We start from the raw sequence: 24,130 nt of genomic DNA on the forward strand, positions 1-24,130 counted from the left end.
ATGGGGACTTTCAACAGCAGTTTTCAGCAGTTCCAGCACTGGAATATGCTGCAAAGTTAAAGAATTATCAACAAACAATCCCATTACTCAGTAATTCTTTAAGGAGCTCTGTAGCTATTAAAACACTTTCCTCTTCCCTCACACAAGGCTCTTACTTGCTGCTGTTAACAAAAATTAGGCAGATAAAATTTATCTCCTGTGTGGGGTGAAGCATTTGAATAAATGCCCATAAATCCCTTCATTCCCTTCCTTCAGTTCAGTTCCACAAATAAAGGAATGAAACACAGTACTAATATTTTCTACAACAGTTGAATGTCTCATTTTTATAAGAAGACCATTATGAAAATTAGTCTCTAAAACAAGGTACAAAACTCCACAACACACCGAGTTATCATGAGATATCAATTGCTTCATGCATTAATGGCCTGCAAGCAATTAACTGCCATCAGGATTTACACTCTAGTACAGAAGATAATGCCATTTGTCACACCAAATCACTAAGGACTGTAAGGACATCTAATACAAAGAGTAACTTTGCAGTTGTTTGAATGGACATGTAAAATGTGTATTTGGGAGCCTATCACGTGACTGCAGAGCGCTAAACAATCAAGTCACATCCAGTGTGTATGTACATGGTAGGTTTTTTCTCCCCGTAGTATTTTTAGTCAATAGACAAGAATTACTGAGATAATTAACTCATAGAAGCTGTAAACTGAACGGTCAACTAAGCAGATCCCTTATATGTTAGGACTAGCAGAAACACTGATGTAATAAAAGAGCAGACACTTACAGGAGAATGATTTTAAAACAATACCTACCGGTCTGGTGGTACCCGCTGAGTGTGGAGGCTGATTACGAACTGTAACAGACATCAGAGATTACTGACTTAGCACTTACGGCAAAATCAACTTCTGTCTCTATTATAATTAGTACAAAGCATCTATTTATTACCTAAGGTATCTTTTCTTTGTGTTCCAGGGCTTTTTTGTGCTTTGAAGCATGAAAAAAAAAAAATTAGATTATCTGTGTTAGGTAATCCACAAATGGGTATTAGATGGCGATGTTACATTACTACTACGGAGAATGGAAGCAAGGAGATAGCAACGATTATCTCAAACTTTTTACTATCCACCAGCTGTCACTAACACACTCCTACCCCATGGCACACACGAAGTAATTGGACCCTTTTGATTACAAATTATTGAAATCACATCCTATTTGTTGCAAGCTAAAGACACCCACTTGCACAGGTACCCTGAGTTCTCAAACGTGTTGGAAGCTGTTTTGCTCTGTGGTTTATTCTGTAGCTGTTCTACCAGCAGAGGTTAAAACAAAGAACTAATGTAACAGTTCCTGAGCCCACTCTCTGCATTTCTGGGATAAACCTGTTAGAGCACCAGCTTCACCACAGCCACACTGATGGCAACCTCAGACACAACATTCAAACTGGTAGTGCAAGAGATGAGAAAATTACCTTTAGCTCAGACAAGTGCACAATTTATAACAGGCCAGGAGGCTTAGGATTCTGGCTTGAGTTTCTGCTGCTTACTTCCCAGGAAGGCAGAAGTTACCTTGTCAGTGACAGTAAGTGGAAGGAACTCTGCGGTGCATCACACAGTTGATCAAATCAGCTTCCAGCTATCAGACTGCCCCAGAAGCAGTCAGAATGGGTTTCTGAGTACTGTTCTCAGTGATGCAACTCCCACCCTGAGCAAGCTGGTGCCAATTCACCCTCCTTGAAGCAGGAAGCTGGAGTGGATTACCACCAAGTGCCTCCCAATCTCAAATATTGCATCCATAGAGTGACTTGGCCAATTTAGAAAAATGAACCAGTAATGCAGCCAAAATTAATAGTAGCATACAGGAGGAAACCCTGCCAGTGACTCTATTAGGACTTGCATTGCTATTTACTGTGAAGGACACATTCCTGAGGGACAAGGAAGAAACCCAAGCCCATGCCTCTGTTGGCATGGCTCAGGCAAGACCCATCCAGCAGTAGTCCCACGTACTCCAACCAGAATGGTGCAAGAGAAATGCTCCTCATAACTGTGTGTTACACACAGCTGGCTATCAGAAACAAAATACCCACATTGTGCTCTTTAGAAAGAGGCAAAATATTCAATTATCCACCAAATGGTTCAAATGGAAGTTTCTCTCCCCAGAATATATGAACATATGCAGTCCTTTATGAAAAGGCAGGCTCCCTAGATTCCTGATTTAATTACAGGTATAACAGTCATTCTGATGACCAGTAACCTACAGCTTCCTCTGAGGGTCAGCCTTAAACGCATTCTTAATTAGGGCACTTTACTTTTTATAAATGCCTCCTGTAACAATTCCCACCAGCACTGAAAACCAGGAAGTAACCTGATTGGGTGAAACCTATGCTAAATAGAAGACAGATCCCACATGACAAATACCTTCATGAAGCCACCTTTAGTATCACAAGGGCAATGATATTACTCAGGTGTTAAATTAGAAATCCATTTCTAGAACACAAAAATTGTTCTGTTACCTTCTACTTCTCTCCTAGCTACCCCAGGACTGGGAGGAGCTCCAAGACCTTTTCAGAGAAAGAAGAGAAGCTGTACATTGCATAAGACAAGTAGCAGATTGAGAAAGAAAAAACCAAAAAGCCACAAGACAGCTTTACACAATTTAACTCTGGTCTAGACAGATTATAGTCATCTGCAGGAAATAACTGTTTGTAGCAGCATGGGGAACCAGACTGGTGTGAATGACAAATCATTAAGTACAATCACGTTTAATAACATCTATTATTTTAATTTTATGTTGCACGTGAAAGAGAATTTAATGCCTTCAAAATGTTCACTCTCCACTAACTTTTGGCTATCCACTGTGATCCGACATGCCAGTCCTGAACCTCTCATAAAGCAGAGCACAGACCTGTACCCAAACACCGGGGAATAAATGAGTGCAGCACTTACACCCTGCAGCATGAAGCCAGATCCCTGGCATTGGGAACACTGAGTAGTCTGTTTGCCATGGTACATCTCAATAAGAAATTTGATTAAAGCAGTGCTTCCCACTTTGTATTAGGTATTGTACCCTGAAGAACTGTATTACTAAGGTGCCTCCACACAGCACTGTGCACTTAGGACAGCTGTACCAATTGGTTTAACAGTTCAGATTGAGAGAAAGATTTTTCAATCATGGGTAACCATGTGGAATTATTTTATTCCTGCAATACAATCAAGCATATACTGGGTTCCTAAAACTGTATAGCAAAAACATGGCAGGACACAGACATGATGGAAATCCTGAAGGCATCCCTTAGCTATGACATAGCCTCCTGCTTTCTCACCATGTGCCCATGTGTGAGATCTGCCAGGAGCTCTCTGTGATCTCTCAGTTCTGTCACAGAGTGGGCAGAGTGAAGGCAGCACATGAGGCTCTGAAAGGGGACTGTCTCCAGAAATGTCAGATCTCTGCTTTGGCTGAAAAAGATGCTAAATCCTAGTATGTGTCGTCTGTCTGGCTGAGACCCAGGCTCTGCTGATTGCCATCACAAGTTTGACCATGAATGACTCGGTGAGAGGAGCAGCAGTGAAGCTGCACAGGAGTGGGGCACTGCTCAGTAACACTGCACTGCTCCTGTTCTGTGCAGGAGGACTGAAGGCAGCTCCTTCCAACAGCAGGGAGACAGGCACATGTTCACGTGCCAGTGCACCAGGCAGAGAGAGCAAGGCTCCGGGCACGAGGAACCAGCAAGCGAAAAAATATTCACTGCATGGGAGAGAAATGGCACAGAGCGTAAACACTGGAGATTTCACTGCCTCCTCTCACTGTTCAGCAGACAGAAAGCAAAATTCTTGTGCTGTGATAGTGCTATCACAAGGGCAGCATAACAATATTTTCATCTTATGGACTATGAAGAACAGTTTAAAACAATGAAAAAAGCCTTGGCTGCAAGAGTCAAAAAACTGTGACTACTAGTATTAAAGGAAAAAAAACCCACTAATGTTATTCATTAACTTCATTTGACAATTAGCAGCCTTTCTAGTTTTTATTGTTCTCTGAAAATTCAATCTGTAATGTATTAAAAAGATATTGGGTAAACAGAGTGCAGCATTTTAATTTTTAACATTTTTAATTTTTAACAAGTGGAGCTTACAGAACCCTCAGTGAAATTCTTTTTGTATGAGCATACAAAAGGTCTACAGTTTACCGTAAAGTCCTGCAATGAGTACAGAGTCTTGTTCACCTGAATTCTGAGTTACTTCTGATATAAAATATTACCAAACTGAAACCCTTAAATGCCCAAATCCTTTTCTCATCTTCAAAGCACACTGAGCCATTAGGAAAAGTGCCATGGCCATTGAAGGGACTGAAGCACTTGGGGAAAAAAGGTCAAAAACATGTGAGGAAGAAAAGTAACGTTTAAAAGGCACATTTTAAAGACATGATCAATATCCCTTTTCATGTACTATCGAAGTCTAAACCCAAAGTTTGATCCCCTTACACACTATACAGGGGTGTTTCCACAGAGCTTTAGGAGCCTTCCTCCTAGGGAAGAGAAACAGGTGCCCTTTTCCCACTAAAGTAACACATAAGGACATTCATTTTGGTTCCAGCCCTGTGCTAACTTGCTTGAGCTGAGCTCAGACACCCATGATAAGCACATGTATTTATGCTTATACATGGTACACCATGAGTGGAAAATGGAGAGCAGAAAAAAAGTGGAGAGCTTTAGGTAGGAATAATATAAGAAAAAATATACTACAGTCTCAAATAATTGCATAAAAAGCAAGTTATATGCAAGTTTCAGCTCTATGGGAAGCTATGTTGGGAAAGACTAGTCTTGGCACAATTGAGACAAAGCAGACAAACAGGATTGTGTCAGTGCACAGAAAACTACACAGCACTGAAGAACAATGAATTAAATCTCACCTATGTTGAATGTGGTCTATCAGCTGCTTCCTAAAGCTTCTGCACTTAACTCATTTCAAATATTACACATTGGGCATAAAGACTTCCTTGTCTCACCAGTATCTAAGAGCCAAATACATTTTTGCCTGACACTGAAGTTAGCTGATAGTTATAGACTATGTAAATAATTATATATTTTCTGAAATTACTCAAAACTTTTGAAGCATTTTGTCAAAACCTCCTCTTTCCTATCCACTGAGGGGCAGTGCCTGGAAGTACCACTAACAATTCTTACCCTCTCTCATGTATTGATGAGTTGATTTAAGTCCAAGCAGCAAAAGACAGCAAAATGTGTGACAGAGAAGGACAAAGACTACTTTGAAGAATCACTTCACAGAAAAGTTAGCTGGATGTATTCACCCGGGCCAAAACAGTAAAAACCTGGAACCCTTAAACTCTGACTTGAAAATACCATCTTGTAGAGAAAGAGTATTTCACTGAAAAGTCAAACGTAGTTCAGAGGGGGAAGAAAGAAATGAACTACCCAGTTCTGTAAGTTTGAGAATTGCCCATTTTTATACCTTTGGTAATCATCATGTTAAGTATTGACACAACAGATCCTCACGGCAGTTTTGCTATGCAGTCATATTCAAAAACAATTAAAATCATTACCTCCAAATTCTTTTCTAGCAGGTGCAGGACTCCTACCGCCTGACAGTATTTAAGAAATGAATGCAGCAATAATGAAAAATATCAGTATAGTAGGAGGGAAAAAAAAGAATGAGAAAGTTAAAAATCACAAGGGTCAGTTTGTTATTAACTTTGTGTTGCCCAAATGCTTCTGAACATCCAGTTTCTCTTAGTGCTCAATTGTTCACATCATCAGATGATCGAAATGAAGTCCACATTAGAAGCTTGGACATGATAAAATGCATATACACTGATGCCAAAATTAAAGGAATAGCAATGAATCAATGAATGCGCAAGTTTATTTCTATTTTATTTTAAAATAGATGCTATAGAAAACGAAAATGTTGAGTAAAAACTGCTGTACAATTTCTTATTTTTTAAACTGTGAAAATAAGTTTTTATGAATTTATTCACTAATAATATTTAAATGGTAAAGAAGCTGTTATTTCCCATGCTGTTATTGCTTTTAAATGTGCCAATGAAATACTTCAGTTAAAAACCAGAGAGCCCCAGGTGTAATATGCAGTTTGGGCTTGCACTTCCAAGTTCATGTCTCAGAGCTGAAAGCAAGCCCTGCGAGCCCCTGCCAAGGTGGGCCATTACCTGAGGGTGGCGGCGGCCGCTGCGGGGGAGCAGGACGGGCCGGAGGAGCCACGGGGCGAGGGGGTGGGGGGCGCTTCGGCTCCAGGCTCTGGGGAGGCTCCTTCTGCTGGCCACCAGCCTGGAACTCGGCTGAAGGGTGCCACAGAAAACACAGCAAAATTTAATTAATATCTTGGATATTCTAATCCCAGCAAAGCTTTTCTAATAGCAAGTTTTTCTCACAGAGAGGACAGTCAGATCCCAGCCTTGGAAACAACAATCCAGGAGTTTCTGAGAGAGGGAAAACAAGAGGAACGAACCAGTGATTAAAAGATGCAATTTTCTAAATCAAAAACATTTGCCTTGTGTGTTTTAATAAATTTATGTTTCTCATGAAATCCTGAACAATCTTACCAACAGCAGCATTCCAGATTTTGATTTGGACCCTTACCTCTGGAAGAAAATGCTACAAAGGGAATTCTCAATGGATTTGAGCAGTTAAAACAAACTCAATTAGAAGCCATTCCAAATGCCATCATGGCGTTCACATGTTCACTTCAGCATTCAAAAAAAGGCTGTGTTGAAACAGAAGTTTTCATATTATGCTCCCAATTTACAAATGCACTGACTACATCTTCTGTCTGGGAGCTGACGGGGGAGGGATTGCCAGGGGCTGTATTCTGAGAGTGTGAGCGGGGTGGAGCAGCACTCTACAGACATGATGCAGCACAACCCAGGCATGGCAGTCCCTGAGACACTGGGGCTGTGCAACACTCACCCTGTGTGGAAACAGGAGGGCCAGGGGCTTTTGCTGGGGCCCGGCTGGGTCTCGCTGGCAGCGCGGGTCCATCCGACAGCGTGGGGGACTGGCAGGGGCTGGAGCGCGGCGAAGAGCTCGGGGACGTGCCCAGCCCTGAGCCTGATGCTGGCTGCAGGTGCTGAGGGAGGATTTCTTCTACTTCAGCACTGTAGTCATCAATGTCTCCTAAAGAACAAGCCCCAGAGCAGAAAAGCACATAAAAACTGATTCTGGTTCTGGGCATGGGATTTTATGCAAGAAAAGCCCCAAAGTTCAAAGGAATTAGCTCAGCAACCAAAGCACAATTCTTAAGAACACATAGGTATTCAAACCAGTTGAAAATACTTCAAATGAGTAATATATATCATAGACATATTTTAAAGGTAATTTTAACAGCATGGCAACTGTGAACCTGATTAATCTAAGAAACAATTTGCTTTACAGGTTATTTCCTTGGTTTGCAACATGGCAAGCTTCACCTGTTCTTCAGAAGGCTGGGCAGGGGATTTCAAGGTATCTGTTATTTGTAATAATTTCTGCTTGGATAAGGTGGAATGGTGTTTAAAATAAAAGGCTCAACATGGATGTCCTTCAGAAGAGTAAACTGTCAATTTAGAATATATTTAAATGTAGAAGAGAGTGAAGCAGATTGTTGAGATACTGGTGGAGATAATGTGATTTCTAATCTGTTTTAGATGGGCATAAACTTGTTATGTATTTGTATATGCATGAAATTAACCACATTATTTAGGACTGTAGGCATTTCAAAGTAAGGAATGCTTTATCTCAACAAACCTTCCATATCATAGTCTGCAGTAACCTCAGCATCTTCACAAAGCAAAGTGGAGCTTGTTGATGAAGGCAGCCCAATATTAATCTTCTCTAGACTCATTTCATCTTCCAAACTTCTGATCCAATCTGGATTTTTCAAATTGATGTTTATAATCTTTCCTTGTAGCTGAATTGTCAAAAAAGGTATGCACAAAACAGAAGTCATTAAGAGTAGGAATATTAAAGCTCAGCATTTTAGATTTAAAAAGAAAAAAATAATTCCTGCAAGTATCACAAATAAGGTTATTGGAATTTCTGCAACTACACAAAAATTATTCTGATTGTCACTTCATTTTGGTAAGTAACTACATTTACATAATTTAAACTGTTCATGACAACCATTTAATTTTTTTTTTTGGCAGTAAAACTAGCACCTCATTTCCTATAGTTGTTATTTTCAGTAAATCAGGACGCTTCTGGTCCCTTTACTCTGACAAAAACACTACAATGTAAAAAGAAAAACAGACTTGCTTATAAACTACATGGATAAAGTAGCTTTTAGAGGCTGCCACAGAGCAGGTCCTCATTCTGCAAACTGCCATTCTACGCAGAGCCCCTTTCCTGTCTGAAGTGCCACTGACATCTGAGCAGATCCAAGGATCCATCTGTCAACATCACACATTCTAAGTCCTAACAGCCACAGACTAGTAACAACCTGAACATTCGAACTTTAATTTTCACAACGATTAAATACTGACCCCATAGAAGTCAATACAAGCTCAAATTTTGAGCTTTTTTCAGAGTTTGCATACAGAAGTGCTAAATTTTTAATAACTGGAAGCTATAAAGATTTTAAAGTGGTTCATTCAGGAAACTAAACTCTGCTTTTTAAATCATAAAAAAGCCCAAACCCCTCATTTGATGAAGACACCTCTCAGTAGGAGATCTTCATTTCTCTAACAATACTCCTCCTAAAAAGAAATTAAGTTTGATACTTCTTTTATATGGCTTTTGAAACTCAACATACTGGTAAAGTGGGTGTCAAAAGAAAAAAAAAAACAGAATATGCAACAGTCTAGTATGGAACAGAAAAAACTTGTAAGAATCATAGACAAACAAAAAAATCTAAGAAGACTTCACTCAAGAAGACTTTAAAAAAGCTGGATTTTCTCTTGCTATACAAAGGTTCAGTCATTTCTACATTACCTCAATACCATTCAAATTCATAACATTCAGAGCAGAGCTTCCTTCCAAAAATGTGACCCACATCTTGTCTTCCACAAACCTGCAAAGTTCATTGCAAACAATAACCAGCAAAATACCACAACACTTATTTGTACAATTGCCAGCCTAGTGAAAATGAAACAGTCTCATTTTCAGTTCATTTAAAACTACTAACCTAATTCTAGAACACAAAATCTGTATAAAATTCTGAAAAATAACAGTATCTGGAAAAATCATGTCTGAAAACAGACACATAGAGGTATATAAAATGAATTCTAACGACATTTAAGTTGAAATTCAAGCGTTAAAAATGAAATGGATTCTGACTGAAAAGCTAGATAAGGAAATAACTATTTAGGAAATTGGTGGGAACAATGAATTTTGGACTTGCTCCGGCAGGTCCAAGTCCAGATAGAACCAAGGGGGGAATGGCTTCTCACTGCCACAAGTTAAGATGGGATACTGGGGAGAAATTGTTCCCTGGGAGGGTGGAGAGACCCCAGCACAGGTGCCCAGAGCAGCTGTGGCTGCCCCTGGATCCCTGGAAATGTCCAAGGCCAGGCTGGAGCATCCTGGGACAGTGGAAGGTGTCTCCACGGCTGCAAGTGCGACTGGATGATCCCTTTCAACCCAAACAATTCCATGATTCTATAAGCAGACATTAAAAGCAAGAAGTTTTTGTTTTAACCTTATAAGTATAACTTCACCATAGCTTGCAAATTTTTGAAGAAGATCATCAATCAAGTTATCATCAAAATAGTTTTCTTCTGCTGAAGAACTTCTGATGGAGACCATCACAGTACCATCAGGTGGTCCTTGCATTGCAATCACCTCCTTATACACTTTTTGCCTCTCTTCTGCTTCAATTTCAAATATGTCAATGTCAATCAGTGCAACCACAGGCCTTGGAAAAAATAAGACAAGAAAATCCAGTTAACAGAGTATCTGAGCCACAAATTACACAGCATGAATACTAATTTTAGCAAGTAATGTATAAAACTGAGCTGGAACCTATGATCAGATGTTTTCAGTTCTGCTCTTCCATAGTGCAACAAAGTGCCAGGATTCCATGTATAAGGGACATTCGTGTCACTGTGAAAGCTTGCATTCAGCAGATCCAGGTCTTCAGCTACAATCAGCAATGAAAACAAAAGAGGGAAAACAGTGATTGCAAGGATGTGCCATTTGTAAAAAGAAAAAACATAGAAAGTAAATCTGAGTGTCCTACAGACATCCCCCCCACCGAAGTTCCTTTTCCACTCCTCAAGTGTCAGGAACTGGGATCTGATCGGTGGCCCTTTCATCAGCCTCACTGTGTTTACTGAAGGCCTGTGAGGGTTGTTCTGTCTCCTACCAAGCCAGGGACAGGAGCTCAGCAGCACTGGCACTGTGAACATCACTAACAGAACCTCTCAAGGACGCTGCAGACACTGAAGGAAACCCTCACACCTGATCGGTCAAAGGGCCATTTCCTTCTCCTCCAGAGGATCCGGTCTGTCCACGCCGGTGTGCGGCACTTTTCACTGGTGTCGTAGTCGTCAGAGAACAGATCATATTTGTAGGTGGGGGCAAAATTGATCTTCCCTTCCAGAAATCCCCTAAAAATCTGTAAAAAACAAAAGACAAAAACAGATGGGAAACAGCTTGAAACTAATCAGAATTCTCTATTCCAACACTGACAACCTGTATAAACATCTCTGAACAAACACAACAAATCAAAACAACCTGTTATTTGTTAAAATGCATTCCTCTCCACATTTTGTCTGCTGAAAACATTTGACACTGACTAAATAGTGACCCAGACAATCATCAATGAACAGAAGTACACCAGCAGTTTTATCTCTAAGCCCAGGCTTATGAAGAACCTACTGCTCCTTCAGTGTCTTTATCAACTGGAGGTCACCCAGAACACTGATGCTGTAACACAGCATTTTAATCTGGTGCTTAGTTGTTCCTGTGTCAGCAAAAGTTGGGAATTCTTACAGTCAAATCTGCATCAACTGACAGGTGGACCTGCTTTTCTTGTTGGAAATACAATTTGAAATCCAGTAAAAGTCAATGCCAGAAGACCAATGCCAGAATGCTACAAGCTACACAACTTCTGAGACAATTAATTTGTTTGTAATTATTCAGTAATTATTTTCTAACCTACTTTCATGGGGCAAGTTGCTATGTAAACACCTTTCCTGAGCAGCAGGAGCAGAGGTGAAGCTGCCACAGCTGTAGAGCTCCCCAGGAACAGGGCTGGTACCCAGCCAGCAGCTTCTGAACCATGAAATATCACCCCAACAGTGTAATGCTACTCCTGCTCCCCCAGCCAGGAGTCCTTTTCACATTCTAGCAGTTTCCACAGATCTCTCCAGCTTTATAGCTGCTGGACATGCTTCCAAAACCTTACATATTATGTTTTATAACAGACACTTAACAGACAATCAATGCTGGCTGCCCATGTGAATGCACATCTTGCTTTCTCTAGGAAATAGAAAGAGACTAAAAATACCCAGTTTTGCCTCCTGTTCTGGTGCACAAGATAGCAGCACAAATGGAAGGGAACTCTAAATCAGCAAAAGCACTGCTTGTGATCAAAGTGCTGGCGAGCAGAAGGAGCCAACAATAGAAGATTGTCTCTCTCTTTACCATACTCAGCCTTCCCACACAGAGCTGCAATGAGAGAACAAGAAACCCTACAAATCTAAAAAAATGTAGCTTTCCTCAGCCTTTGTTATTCTGAGTTTTCCTTGCAAATATAAAAAAGCTGCCATTTGGACTAATGCTTTTCCCAACAGTAACAGCATTAGACCTATTACAATTTAACTAAACAGTAACATTACCAAACATTAAAAATATACTTTTTAAATAGTTACATCTGACCTAAAAAGAAAAATATTATAATTCAAAAACTCCATCCTGAGGATACAGATTTACAGGAGCATCACAGAATTGCTAAAACCAGTAAAAAACCCGAAGAATTCTCAAGTATGGTGACCTTTAAACACACCTGTCCTGAGTTTTTCTGATTGATAAGCTGGTCTCCTGCTATGAGGGGATCCCAGTTCTGTTGTCGTATTAGGTCCTTCACTTCTTCATTGGGCAAATCTATTCGATAATTGAAGTCCCCACACCAAAAGATATAGTCATGGGAAAAGAGCATCCTTCCCTGTAAAACAGCAGCACACACTAGAGTTAAAAACAACTGAGCAACAAATGTACTCCTTCCAGGTTAAGAAACCCAAGTTTTTAGCTGTGAAATATCTACACTTTCTGAGTGATGGAGACAACTGACCTACATCCTAGTATTTAGTGTCCATATGTTAGAACAACATGATCACCACCAGTGTGGTGTTTACACATGGAACACAAGAGAAGTAACATGTCCTGTGGAGTTTCCATTTCGAAAGAAACACTAATCAAATGAATTGGATTCTAAAATTCCTCATCTTCCTATCCCTGTTTTAGAAGTCTGCTCAAAGACAATGGCTGCTGCCTGTGTCAGAGGAGAACAAAACACCCCCCTGGGACTTTGTGGCACAGTCTCCTGACAATCTGCAAATTGACAACTTTATCATTCAGATTTAATTGAAGACTTTTCAGTTACATCTGATTTTCATCTCTAGAGAGAAAGATAAGGGCTTTATTATTTAACAAAACCCAGGGCTTTGAGTGAGAACTTTTACTTCCCCCTTTGTTTTGATTTTTCCACTGCCCATAAGTAAAACCAAGCAGATACACCGGCAGATTGAAAAAGCAGCCTTTAGGAAACTGTTGGATATAGAACTTCCTAGGGAAAGTGAAATATGACAGTGGGGACAAATTTAAAAGATAAAAATCCCTGTAAAATAAGATGTAAGACTCCTGCAGAGTGCCACAGAAAATAATAAATTACAGTGTGATGACAAAATTGAAAACAGCTTTAAGTCTCAAGGAAGCATTTTGTTGCACTGATAACATTTTCAGCTTGGTGTTTGATAATGAGAACATGGTGCTTGTTGATGAGAACATGGCATAGAATCATGCCTGTGTACTGACAGCAGTGCTGCTTCCCAGTGATTTTTTTCTCATAAGTGATTGTCTCTCCTGTGACTACCAAAGTTCTACTGCATGTCAGGGATCTACAAGGTCTTTTTCCCTTGCTAAGTTCTCAATTCCAAATGCAAGTGAGCTCATGTTTCATCACCTCCATCACTGCACTGGCAAGGTCTTTGCTTTCTGCAGTCCTCTATTTCAATAAACATTGTGGGAACTCTGTTATCCCCAAGATCCTCAACCCAAGGAAATCTGACTTCCACAAGAAAGTGGGGAGGGGGAAAAATGCAAGTGGAGCTTTGGGATAACACTGCTGGAGCTCCAAGGATTACACTTTTCATTTGTTATGGAATCTGAACACTATGCTTACCATGGGAAAACCAAGCTTGCGAGATATTTCTACAAAGTCTTCATTTCTCTCCTTGACTTGGGATTGCCCTGCAGCAAAATGACTGCACACAAAGCAAAGGCTGGAGGTGTGGAACAGCATCCGAATGGCCACAGCACCTTTGTTCCCAGTGGCTCCTCCCATGCCAGTCTTGACAGTATCGACAGCAACATCCCTGAAACAGTGAAAAAACTATGAAACCTTCCAGGAACCTGGCACAGGCTGCTCTGGGAGGGACACATTGTTCTCCCAGCCACAGCACTGGTTTTAAAAAGTTCCAACAGCCACTGAGCAGTAACAAGATAAAGCCTCAGCTTTCCAAGCTCTCTGGGTGACCAGAGGCATTTAAAAGCTCAGATCTAAAAATTTCAACAATTACTTCATCAGAATGTGGAACAGCTCTTTCAGAGCCCCACACTGCTCTGAGGATGTTTGGGTGTTACCTTTCATCACAAGGAAGGGAAGGTGACCCAAGCTGGAGCCAGTGGACACACTGACCTGATAAAGGGAGCGTGCTGGGGCCTGATGAACACGAAGAGGCACACACCCACCAGCTGCTCTGAAGCCAGCAGCACGTACTTGTAATCTCTGGAGATGGTCTTCTGCAGCTCAGCAGCCCAGAGCTTCTGATTCGTGGTGCTGGTGGTGAGATTCAAAACACCAGGTTGGAAATAAAGCAGGTTTCTAGCTGGCAATTGAGCTGAATAAACTACATCCAAAAACCTCCAGTAAACCTTGAGGCTGTAAACCACAGCCAGGCTGGGAACAGTGCTCAAATGCCTCCCAGCAGACACGTGCTGTCATGACATCAAATTCAGCCTCTACAGATGCTGCATCACTTTTCCCAACACCATAGACAACTTTAGGAGCCACGGCTATCTTTGCTGCATTTATGAGCCTAGACTAGAGCAGAAAAACCTAAGAATTGTTTGAGAGAGCTTCTTCCGAGCCTAGAGCTCAGTCAATATTGGCAAACAGGTGTCCACAGTCTCAGATGAAGAACATCCTTAGAGGCCTAACAGACCATGGTTTTCAGAGCTAGCACCAGACAGAATGAAAAATACCAGGCCTGGAAACAGCATTAACTATATCTAGGGTGAAATTAGGGGATGACAAGCTGACACTTGGTATCCAAAAGACAAAAAATCTGCACAAAGGCTACAGCATTACAGGCTTTAGGTGCTCTTCCCAATGAGTTCAACCTTCCCTAGCACCAGGAAACATGCAAAGCAGGCAGAGAAAACAATGGACAATGGGAATATGGTCCTAGGACTGCACACACATTTATCACTGGCATCACCTACCACTGGAAAAAATGTATTTCCATAACCTACACTGCTAGGGGTGAAAAATCCCAACTCCATAGTAATATGCCCGTGCAATACATGGAATGGCAGTGAAAACTAACAGAATGGAAGGAAGGCTTCCTTTATACAGATCACAGCCTGTAATACAGCAGCATAGTAACAACACATGCTTTTGGAAAGATTTTCACAGGATTTGCTGTTCCCACCAATACAAGACACAGGAACTAAAAAACAGTGAAAAAAAGGTGATTATCAGCCAAACTAGTACTGTGTGGATTGGATAACCCACCTGGCATTCACGATGTTTCCTGCATTTAACTCCACCATTTCTTCAAATCCAATGGCAAATATATCCACAGGTTTGTTTTTGCGATCTTGGAAGTAAATAGGGAAAAAGTTATTTCCTGTTTCTAATTCACTTAAGAATCAAGACCTCATATATATATATATATATATATATATATTCATATTAAGAAAGAAATTCTTCCCTGTCAGTGAGGGGAGGCCCTGGCACAGGGTCCCCAGAGCAGCTGTGGCTGCCCCTGGATCCCTGGCAGTGCCCAAGGCCAGGCTGGACACTGGGGCTTGGGGGAGCCTGGGACACTGGAAAGTGTCCCTGCCCATGGCAGGGGTGGCACTGGATCTTTACAGTCCCTTCCTACACAGTTCTATGTTTCTGTGATACCTTTACCAATGTTTGTGATCTACTTAGAAAAATCACAGTTTTCAAGAAAAAGTAATGACAGAGCACAAATCCTACCTTGGTATTCATGGATCCCAGCTAACTTTGGTGCATCCAGAAGCCAGTCAGTGAGGGTTTGATTTCTGAAGGCAATACTCCGAAACTGCTTCCCCCCATTGACATTCCACGTCCCAACGCAGACTCGGATCTTTTTCGGTTTTGCATACTTATAGAAATTCTCACACATGCTCTTCAGTACTTTCACAGATGCTGCAGAAACATTGGAGAAGATATTACTTTTATAGCAAATGTTTCAGAAAACCTGGCAGTGAGATCTTTTCAATGTATGTGCACAGCCAGAGTTAAACAGTGAAAGCCCAGGGAACGCAGCTTTCCCAGGGGAAAGTACCCTTACAGACACATTACTTGTGTGGGTAAGACACTGACTGAAAAACAACAGCAATTTGTTCAAAATTATATACAGATAAATCATACATGATGGAAACAACTTCCATGTTTTATAAATATCTGCTGTTCTTTTATCTCACCCATGACTCTCTAAGGAAACCATCACATCTCATATATATCAACAATGATATCTTCCTCATTTCCATAGATTTAATTTATGAAATCCCACCTCCATTACAGAACCAATATGCAGATATATTATTTATACTATTTTCTGGAAGTGCAAAAGTTGCTGATACACTACAAGTACTAAAACAGAAAATGTACATTATTTCATCATATCACAGTTCGTCTAAGTGACAAATCTGAATTATTTTTAGCTCAGTTGAATTCCTAAAGAGTTTCTTTAGTGAGGACAGCAAGCTGGGATTCAGAATAATTAAACTCATTTCTCTGTCCCATCAGCCTTTCCCTGTGCCTTGTTTTTATCCACCAGATGAAGAAAAATGACCCATATGTAAAGGACATTGTGAGAAACACAGAAAGAAAAAAGCTGATTCAATGGTCAGGTACTTTAGCTAAGTTACATTAATTTACCTATTTTGAATGTTCTCATGGTTATCAGACTCCGAAAGAACAATATAAACAATATTACATGGAATTCTTCCCTTCACTTGTTGCTGTCTTGAAAAGTAAGTCAGCTACTGGGAACAGCATTTTCACTTTAATTCCCCAAATAAGATGACTGGTGAGCTGCTGCTGTCTTTTCAGATATTCTTTTTAAGTTTGTCATCTTGGCCACCTGGTTGGAACAAAAATCAGGTATTCTCTATCCCTACTGGGTTTGAAAAAAACTGGAAGCAAGAGAAGAAAATAAATTTGTTGGCTGTGAATGCTTTCCCTGCTGAACAAATCATACATCCATAAATGGGCCAACCACACAGAGAAGACAATCAACTAACTGGTTGGTGTCTCCTGGGAGTGCTCCAAGCACATTACGCTTGGGACCTGCCTTCCTCATCAAATCCAGGGAAATGAAGACTAGGAAACAGCAAGGAGCCAACAGGACACCTGGGCCCTCCAGGAGAGCCAAAGCTCAGGTGTGCCTCTGACCCACACCCCAGGTGACTCCAGCTGCAAGTCCAGCACACACCCAGAAGGCCACAGAAGGTGAAGACAGGAGCTACCCCAGCCCCCAGCACTGAAGGGAAACAATCCCAGGAACGCTGCAGCCACAACACATCCAAAAACTCAAATCATCCCAAGGGCTGCTGAAGCCCAGAATCCAAACAGCACCGTAGGCAGCTGTGCAGGCCTGCAGAGATGAGCCTCTGCAGCACTCTGAGCAAGTCTAAGGGCACAGCTTGGACCTTCCTCCTTTCAGCTTCCATCTTTTGCTTTGGAAAATTTACTGGATTTCAGCTTCACTGCAGTGACTCCAAAGCATTCAGTTGCTACTGAGCAGCCTTTAAGAAAAGCTGCAAAATGTCATTATTTCCTATTTAACTGCTGATGCTGTTATGAGACCATAATGTGAAAATCCTTACCAGGTTAGACTCTAATTTTAGAGGTGAACTGATAACAAGCTTATTATAAACAAAAAATCTCTATCTTTAAACTAGCAGTCTTCCTAAATTGTAGAATTACTCTTTTTATAAATTAAGAGTATTTAAAAATAAAAATTTCTACTGCTTACCAAAATACCAAGTGAACCAAGTGCTTTTCAGAGCTCCTGAGCCTCTGATTTTCCCACCTGTTTCTAGTTATTTATCTTTTCAGTAAAACTGCCTCACTCTATAACATCGGAAATCCAACCAGTCACATTTTCTGCTATTTGCAGAAAAATACTTTGGTTGTTGCTGTTACTGGGCAAGCAGAAATGTGGAAATCAGTTCCACAAAGGGAGTGTTAATTTAAATTTCTGTTTGGGATACTCTGTACAACTCAGTGGAACTGTTGGAACTTGATGGAACTGCTTTACCGCAACATCCAAAATCCTGTAGGAATATTTCAATATGCATACCCAGGTGAAACCCTGCAATTGATTTATAACTCTTTAAAAAATAAGCATTCTAATAAATAATAAAACTTAGACCTAAGTAATAATAAAACAATAATTTATAAATATATAAAAAGAGTTGCTCTTCTTCCGGAGTTCTAAGATAGAATACCATCATCAGTGAGAGTGTGACCAGTCACTCCAATAAGCACTTGGTTACACTGACAAAATGCCAGTGAATCATTTAATTTCAGACATAGACTAGAGACTCAATTTCATTCTTTAGATACTCTTAACTAAGAGTTAAGTAGGTAGAGTAAAACACACTAAGTTGGCAAATGTAAAGGCCACTCAAATTTGCTCAACACATGGTAAATTCTGAATAGAAGAGCATTACGAACATTTTATTTTAAATAATGGTTTTGAGGAACAAGAACATGAAGTGCTGTGCAGCTGACAAGTTTCCTGCAAGAACACAAGCATTTGGAGCCTTATAATAGCAAATAAGATGAATTGTACTGAAGAATTTCACCTCTTATCCTAACAAAGCAAAAATACTGAGGCCTCCAAATCAGTTAAAAAGGAAAACTCCTTTACAGACAGAGCACAGAGCATGTGCAAAAATAAACCCCTGTGATTTGGTTACCATATTTCCTAACTCATACCAAAGCTCAATTGCAACATTTTTCACCTCTTATATTCTCACTAGGATGTTAGGGCACAGGAATGCCAGATCCAAACACCACCAAGAAAATGTGAGCCCGTAGCCAGATATTACACAAACAGATACAAGAAAAGTCAGAGGACAACAAGAGCTGGTCAGGTATTTACAGCTTATTTTACTATACTATACCTGATTGTAATGATTGCTCTGAAACTACGGATGCAGTAAGAGGGAAACAAGAAAAGATTAGTCAAATAAGTTAATGCTTTTTAGGATTTTCCAGCAATGTGTGAGAAAATATGCTGCTAATACACAATTTATTACACATAACCATTTGCATCAAAGCACGTGTTTTATGCTGCAAAATCTACCAAGTTTCACAAGAGGATTAGCAAATTCTTTTCCTCCTCTCTTAATAATGGATTTACACATGTTGCAGTACCCCACAGGTTACCTTGTCACCTAGCAGAGGATGCAGAGAGATTTCAGGGAAGAGGGATTAATGCTCCTCAGCTGTCAGAAGCTGCAAATATGGAAAGGACAGCTTGTATTTCCAGAAAAAGTGAGAAGGAATGAAAACAAATTTGAACTAATTTTGAGGTGAGGCTGATTTAGTAGGTTTCAGATATAAGAAAAGTCACAATAAGGTGAAACCTTGTTCTAAACAAACGGGACAAAAACACTCCCTCGGACTCCACACCAGATGAAGATGTGGACCCTCGAGATAAAGGCTGCAACTGGGCAACAATTTTCTTCTTGAGCCACAGATTTGCACTGAAGCTTTGACATATTTTTCCTCATTCTAGGTTAAGGTGTGTCCGGGAGAAGGAAAAAAAATGAAAAGGAAAATCTTAGAATATTACTAATCCCTAAAAAATGCAGTAACCCAGAACATTATTACCTGGGATTTTGGAAGGAAGATGCAAATTCAAGTTCCTTCTTTGCCCAAATATGAGCTCTTGTATTTTTGATGTCCTAGGAGGGGACTGATCACAGCCCTATGACTGACCCCTTATTTTCTTGCCCACCAGACCTGTAGAAGACGGGACTGATTGCAGTTCTGGGGACCACAGAGGCTACTCTGCTTTGGGGATGCAGGATGCTGCTTCAGCACCCTGTTCTCATGAGGGGAGCCACCTTGCCGGTACCAAAGCCCCAAGATTCAGGTGGTTGCTCTGCACAAGCAGAGTTTCTTATCTAAATCTCTCTGGTTTTGATGTAGAACTTCACCCACAAATCATAAACAGGTAAAGCGATTTCTGCAGCACGTTAGTTTGGCGCTATTAGTAAAGCAGAAGTAATTTTCATTTTTTAATAAGCCAAGTGAACATAAAATAGCATTTATACTTTCCAACAGTGCTTTGAAAACAAACTCTATACAGCTTTCTTAGACCAAACAGTTATCAGAGATTAAAATCCTGAAAAACACATACCGCGTAAACTGCTGGTGGTTAAGAGAGCCCGTGCTTTATCTGCTAAATCACTATTTAGGGTATTTCCCAATAACAAAACATCAATGGCCTCCTGCTTGGAGCTATCAAAAAAGTTATTTTGGATCGTTCTGGTCACAGAACGAGCACCATCCTTCAGCTTTCCAGCCTGTTAGGGAGGAACACGTATAAAATATTTTATGTTGGACACTGCTCACAAAACATTGGCAATATTCAGTAGATACACATAAACTGTGTTAATGACTCTAAGGGCTAAGGCATCTTTCTTCTTTAAGTGTTAAACCAAGTAGTCTGAGCCTACTGTGCTACATGTGCTTTGCCCCCACCCCCAAACACTAAAAATCACAGTAATACCTACAAAGCATATCTAACAAGCAGATTTAAATGAAGCTAAATAAAATAAAATACTGCAGGAAGGAGAGCAATTTTTTCCCCCTAAACCACAGGCCTTTAAAAATTAATTTGATACAGTGCCATGTTTAGACCATGACAGGGATTTTGGGCTTTTCCCCAAATAGTGAGAGATGAACAAGCAGTCGAGTCCAAATGTCATGATACATGAATGTATATGTTTATGCACTTAGGAGTTCAGAATTCACATTCTGGAACATCCATAATAAAAACGGAGAAAGCTTTGCCTTAAGACCCCCCTTAACTTGTAAAAATTCCATGCAAGTGTCATGCAGCATCCCAGAAGGAACACAGACCCCCCTCCCGCACACTGTCTCTGCACACTTGGGACTGACTGAGCTGCAGTCTGGAGGAAGTGTGTCCAACCAGATGGGCTAAACAAGAGACAAGGAAAATGTGCTGTTGATGCAGATGTACCCAGGGTCACACACACCTCAAGGATAATGCCACTAACACAGAATGCAGCCTGGCACTCAATCCCAAACCTGGCAGTGTTGATCTGGGCACACAAAAACCTTTCTGATTACACGTGCTGCTGCACGTGCCTTGCCTGTGAGGTGTCTGTGAACACACTGCTGCAGGTACATAAAATATAGACTGTGATCCATCAGGGATGCTGCAAGGGATTGTGCTGTTATTAAAAAACACTCCCAAGTTTACAGCTTGCATTGCCCATGAAAGCCCCTTAAATGCATGTGGAAAGAAGGCAAAACTTAACAAAACCACCCCAGGATTCAGTTCTATGAATTGTACTGGACAGCGAGACAGGAGTTTCTCTTAAGCAAGGCTAAGTGACTTTAGCAGACAATGGGAATAAGCTGTAGGGAGCACTCTATGACAACAGGATTGTGATAGGATGCACTCCCTTCCTGGCAGACAACGTACAACTGAGGATCCCCAAAACCACACTCACCATTCACATTTCAGGCAATTAATTGAAAGGAACCCCGAGAAAGCAAAAGAAAGAGCAGGTAAGGAGTTAGATGGAACGAGTATTATAATACTTTAAAAAGAACTGGTTTTCAGTATAGAAATGTATATTAACACATTTAAGGTTAAAAGAATTTTCTCCTATGCAATATTTCTTCTTATTTACTTCTAAGTATTCTCGGGCTTTGAAGAATCAAACTGACAAGTAAGAAATGGAACAATTTCAGGTATCAAAATTGTCATTTGAGAAATGATAATGCAACTTAAAAACTGCATTTTAAAGTATATACTCAGAGTACTCAAAAACATACTGAGTCAGGTTTAATTGAAACAGGAGCAAGTATTGTATGGTTTTGCAAGCATTAAAGATTCTCTTTGAATAGATGGGACTCGTGTCAGAGATGTTTATATTGATTTACAAGATGTGGTACTAATTAGAGTTGTCCCAGGGCAGGGATGCAGAATTATATCAGAGACAGCAGAGTAAATGTACTGTTGAGGTTTAACAACCTGAAACCAGGACATCTACTCTGTGTTTTAAACATTAGATATGGAAATACATTAAATGTATTTTTAAAAGTAAGAAAAAAAAACCAAAAAATAAACAGCCAAATGGACTAGATGAAATAGAAAACTATTAATTTAGGAAAAGGAACTAAGAAGGTTGAATGGGAAAGTCAAGACAAGGGGAGACACTCCATAAAATACTCACTGCAGTTTTCCTGGCAGTCTGGGTGATATTTTTGTAAGAAAATAAAACTAAACATCTTGAAACAAATTCCACTCTACAGTAAAATACAAGCAATTCCCAAATGAACAAGTCTTGTATGCACCGGTCAAGGGGCAGAATAAGCAACAAGGTTATTTGATTCTTTTGGTTTTGTGTATTTTGCTGTGATACCTCCTACAGGAGCAGAGAAGGACCCTGGCACAGTGTGAATGAATAAACGATGGAAAACCCAAAACAGCTGGCTATGGGAAAATATGATGTAACGTGGAAGGAGAAACAGCACATTCTTTAGCAGAAAGAACAGTGTGAAAAGATGTTCTTGAAGGAACTAAGGGCAAAAATTGCTACAGGTCAACATTTCTCTTGACAGGTATCGCCTGGCACAGAATTACGGAAACAAAGAAACATTGTGAGAAAAAAACAAAAGACAGCATTTGAAAAGGGGAACAACTCAGGAATCAACCAAGACAAAACCAGATGAAGAGAAACATTACACTGTCATGGAGCATGGAACTGTTCTCACAGCATTAGAAAGCAAGGCAGAAACAAAATTTGGGGTTTTTTCAGTAAAAAACTAAAAAGAAAAAGCTGGACAAACATGCAAACAAAACCCACCAGGCTACAACTGGATTAGTATTAACATTATTAAGCACTAAAAACACAACCAACATCCCACTAAACACACTTGAAAAGGAGATACAGTGAATGGGGCTGAAATAATAGCAGGAGAGGTACAGAGAGAAAAGTAAAAATACTCAACTAAACTAAAGCTGATTTGAATATACATTTTTCTGAGCTATGTTCTAAAGAAATGGAAGATTTGAGCCTTATCCTTTCCTACACAATGATGTTACGTGGGATGCAGGAACATAGCTAGGAAGGGATGTACACGAACATGACCTGGTTATCAACAGAACCAACCATTTTAAGTGAATTTTTTGGTTGGTTGGGTTTTGTTTGGGATTGTTTTAGGATTACTAAGAGCACGTTTTTTAGAGAAAATCTATCCTTGATATATAGTCATGGCAGAATTCATTAAAACCCATACTAAACGCTACCAATGGATTTGAGAAGATGTACTTTACCTTTGCTTTTCCTTCAAGGGCTCCAGTTCCAGCATAAATTTTACTGACAGAATCACCATTCACAGACCACATGGATCGGAAAACTTCCTGAAAGCGAGTAACTAACTGAGGCTTCTCAGCTAATCCTAATACCTCCAGCTGTTTTGTTAGCATCTGTAACAGGTGAAGACAGCATGAGCAAAAACCAAAATCAAACAAAGAACCCCCCAGTTTAAATAGATTTCTTAAAAGGCACATCCTGGTTTTCAGTATATATGCATGAAGCCCCACAAGTCTTGGGTTTATATGAACCATTCTGAGCAAACGCTCACCAGATCACACCTGAAAGTTTCATCATACCTGCAATTTAGCACCAACACTTCATTTTCCTTTGATGATAGGTAGTAATAGAGGGAAAAAATTAGGCAGCTGATTTGGAAATGTTTTCATCTCAAAGTTCACCAAACTAAACACAAAAGCTATTTTCAAAAGCTTTTAAAAATCTTTAAAACCTTAGGGTGCCTGACAGCAAGAAGGAAAAAAATAACAGACACAGAAATTATAGACACAAAATAGGAAAGGCAAAATTCTGAAAGTTGGATAGGAATCAACAAAAGACACAAAAGGAAACTTGCAAAACAAAACTAAGAAGAAATATACAACAAGTTTTAAAAATTGGGTGCTTGCTCTTATAATTTTAGGGGACCATCTAGAGTTCAGTACCTGTTATTTTAAGTACCTACTGTGTTAAATAAAGTAAGAATTCCTATATCTCATTTGAGAGAATTTTAAAATTAAAAAAGCAGTTCTTCAGGATTAACCATTTCTCGTCTTATTAATTAGTTTTATGCTTTTAGCACTCATACTTTAGCTGAAATCATAATTCTCATTGCTGAAAAATCTGGCACACCTAGTTTAAAAAAAAAAGTTGCATTTATGCAGTTCTTAAAAGAGTATGAAAGGAAAAAAATAGAGCTACAAAGCTAAGTTTGAGATGTAAGTACTCTACACATCAAGAGTGTAGAAAGATATTCTTCTGCCATAGAAAACTTGTGCTAATGCAGCAGCCAAGCACTACTTATTCCAGAATTAGAATTGCTCGTCTGTTCTACGAGCA

General features: G+C 40.0%; 1 protein-coding gene across 4 annotated transcripts in view; it reads right to left on the reverse strand.

Moving 5' to 3' along the window:
- The window catches only part of SYNJ1 (synaptojanin 1), a 50,789-nt gene that overhangs the window by 8,618 nt on the left and 18,041 nt on the right, over nucleotides 1-24,130 (reverse strand). Inside the window, exons 11-29 of one of the 4 annotated variants that reach the window (XM_056494874.1) lie at nucleotides 23,035-23,187; nucleotides 19,861-20,026; nucleotides 18,617-18,640; nucleotides 15,435-15,626; nucleotides 14,964-15,048; nucleotides 13,866-14,006; nucleotides 13,350-13,542; nucleotides 11,955-12,113; nucleotides 10,406-10,562; nucleotides 9,968-10,085; nucleotides 9,645-9,860; nucleotides 8,939-9,017; nucleotides 7,757-7,919; nucleotides 6,941-7,147; nucleotides 6,184-6,312; nucleotides 5,563-5,601; nucleotides 2,516-2,563; nucleotides 952-990; nucleotides 819-859 (exon numbers count right to left, since the gene is read on the reverse strand). In XM_056494874.1, the coding sequence (XP_056350849.1) occupies nucleotides 819-859; nucleotides 952-990; nucleotides 2,516-2,563; nucleotides 5,563-5,601; nucleotides 6,184-6,312; nucleotides 6,941-7,147; nucleotides 7,757-7,919; nucleotides 8,939-9,017; nucleotides 9,645-9,860; nucleotides 9,968-10,085; nucleotides 10,406-10,562; nucleotides 11,955-12,113; nucleotides 13,350-13,542; nucleotides 13,866-14,006; nucleotides 14,964-15,048; nucleotides 15,435-15,626; nucleotides 18,617-18,640; nucleotides 19,861-20,026; nucleotides 23,035-23,187 (2,349 nt within the window). The remainder of the gene's footprint in view (nucleotides 1-818; nucleotides 860-951; nucleotides 991-2,515; nucleotides 2,564-5,562; nucleotides 5,602-6,183; nucleotides 6,313-6,940; nucleotides 7,148-7,756; nucleotides 7,920-8,938; nucleotides 9,018-9,644; nucleotides 9,861-9,967; nucleotides 10,086-10,405; nucleotides 10,563-11,954; nucleotides 12,114-13,349; nucleotides 13,543-13,865; nucleotides 14,007-14,963; nucleotides 15,049-15,434; nucleotides 15,627-18,616; nucleotides 18,641-19,860; nucleotides 20,027-23,034; nucleotides 23,188-24,130) is intronic. The other 3 variants (XM_056494884.1, XM_056494892.1, XM_056494901.1) reach the window with 3 other exon arrangements.

This window comes from Oenanthe melanoleuca, chromosome 1 (assembly GCF_029582105.1).
Source record: "Oenanthe melanoleuca isolate GR-GAL-2019-014 chromosome 1, OMel1.0, whole genome shotgun sequence".
NCBI classification, from domain to species: Eukaryota; Metazoa; Chordata; class Aves; order Passeriformes; family Muscicapidae; genus Oenanthe; species Oenanthe melanoleuca.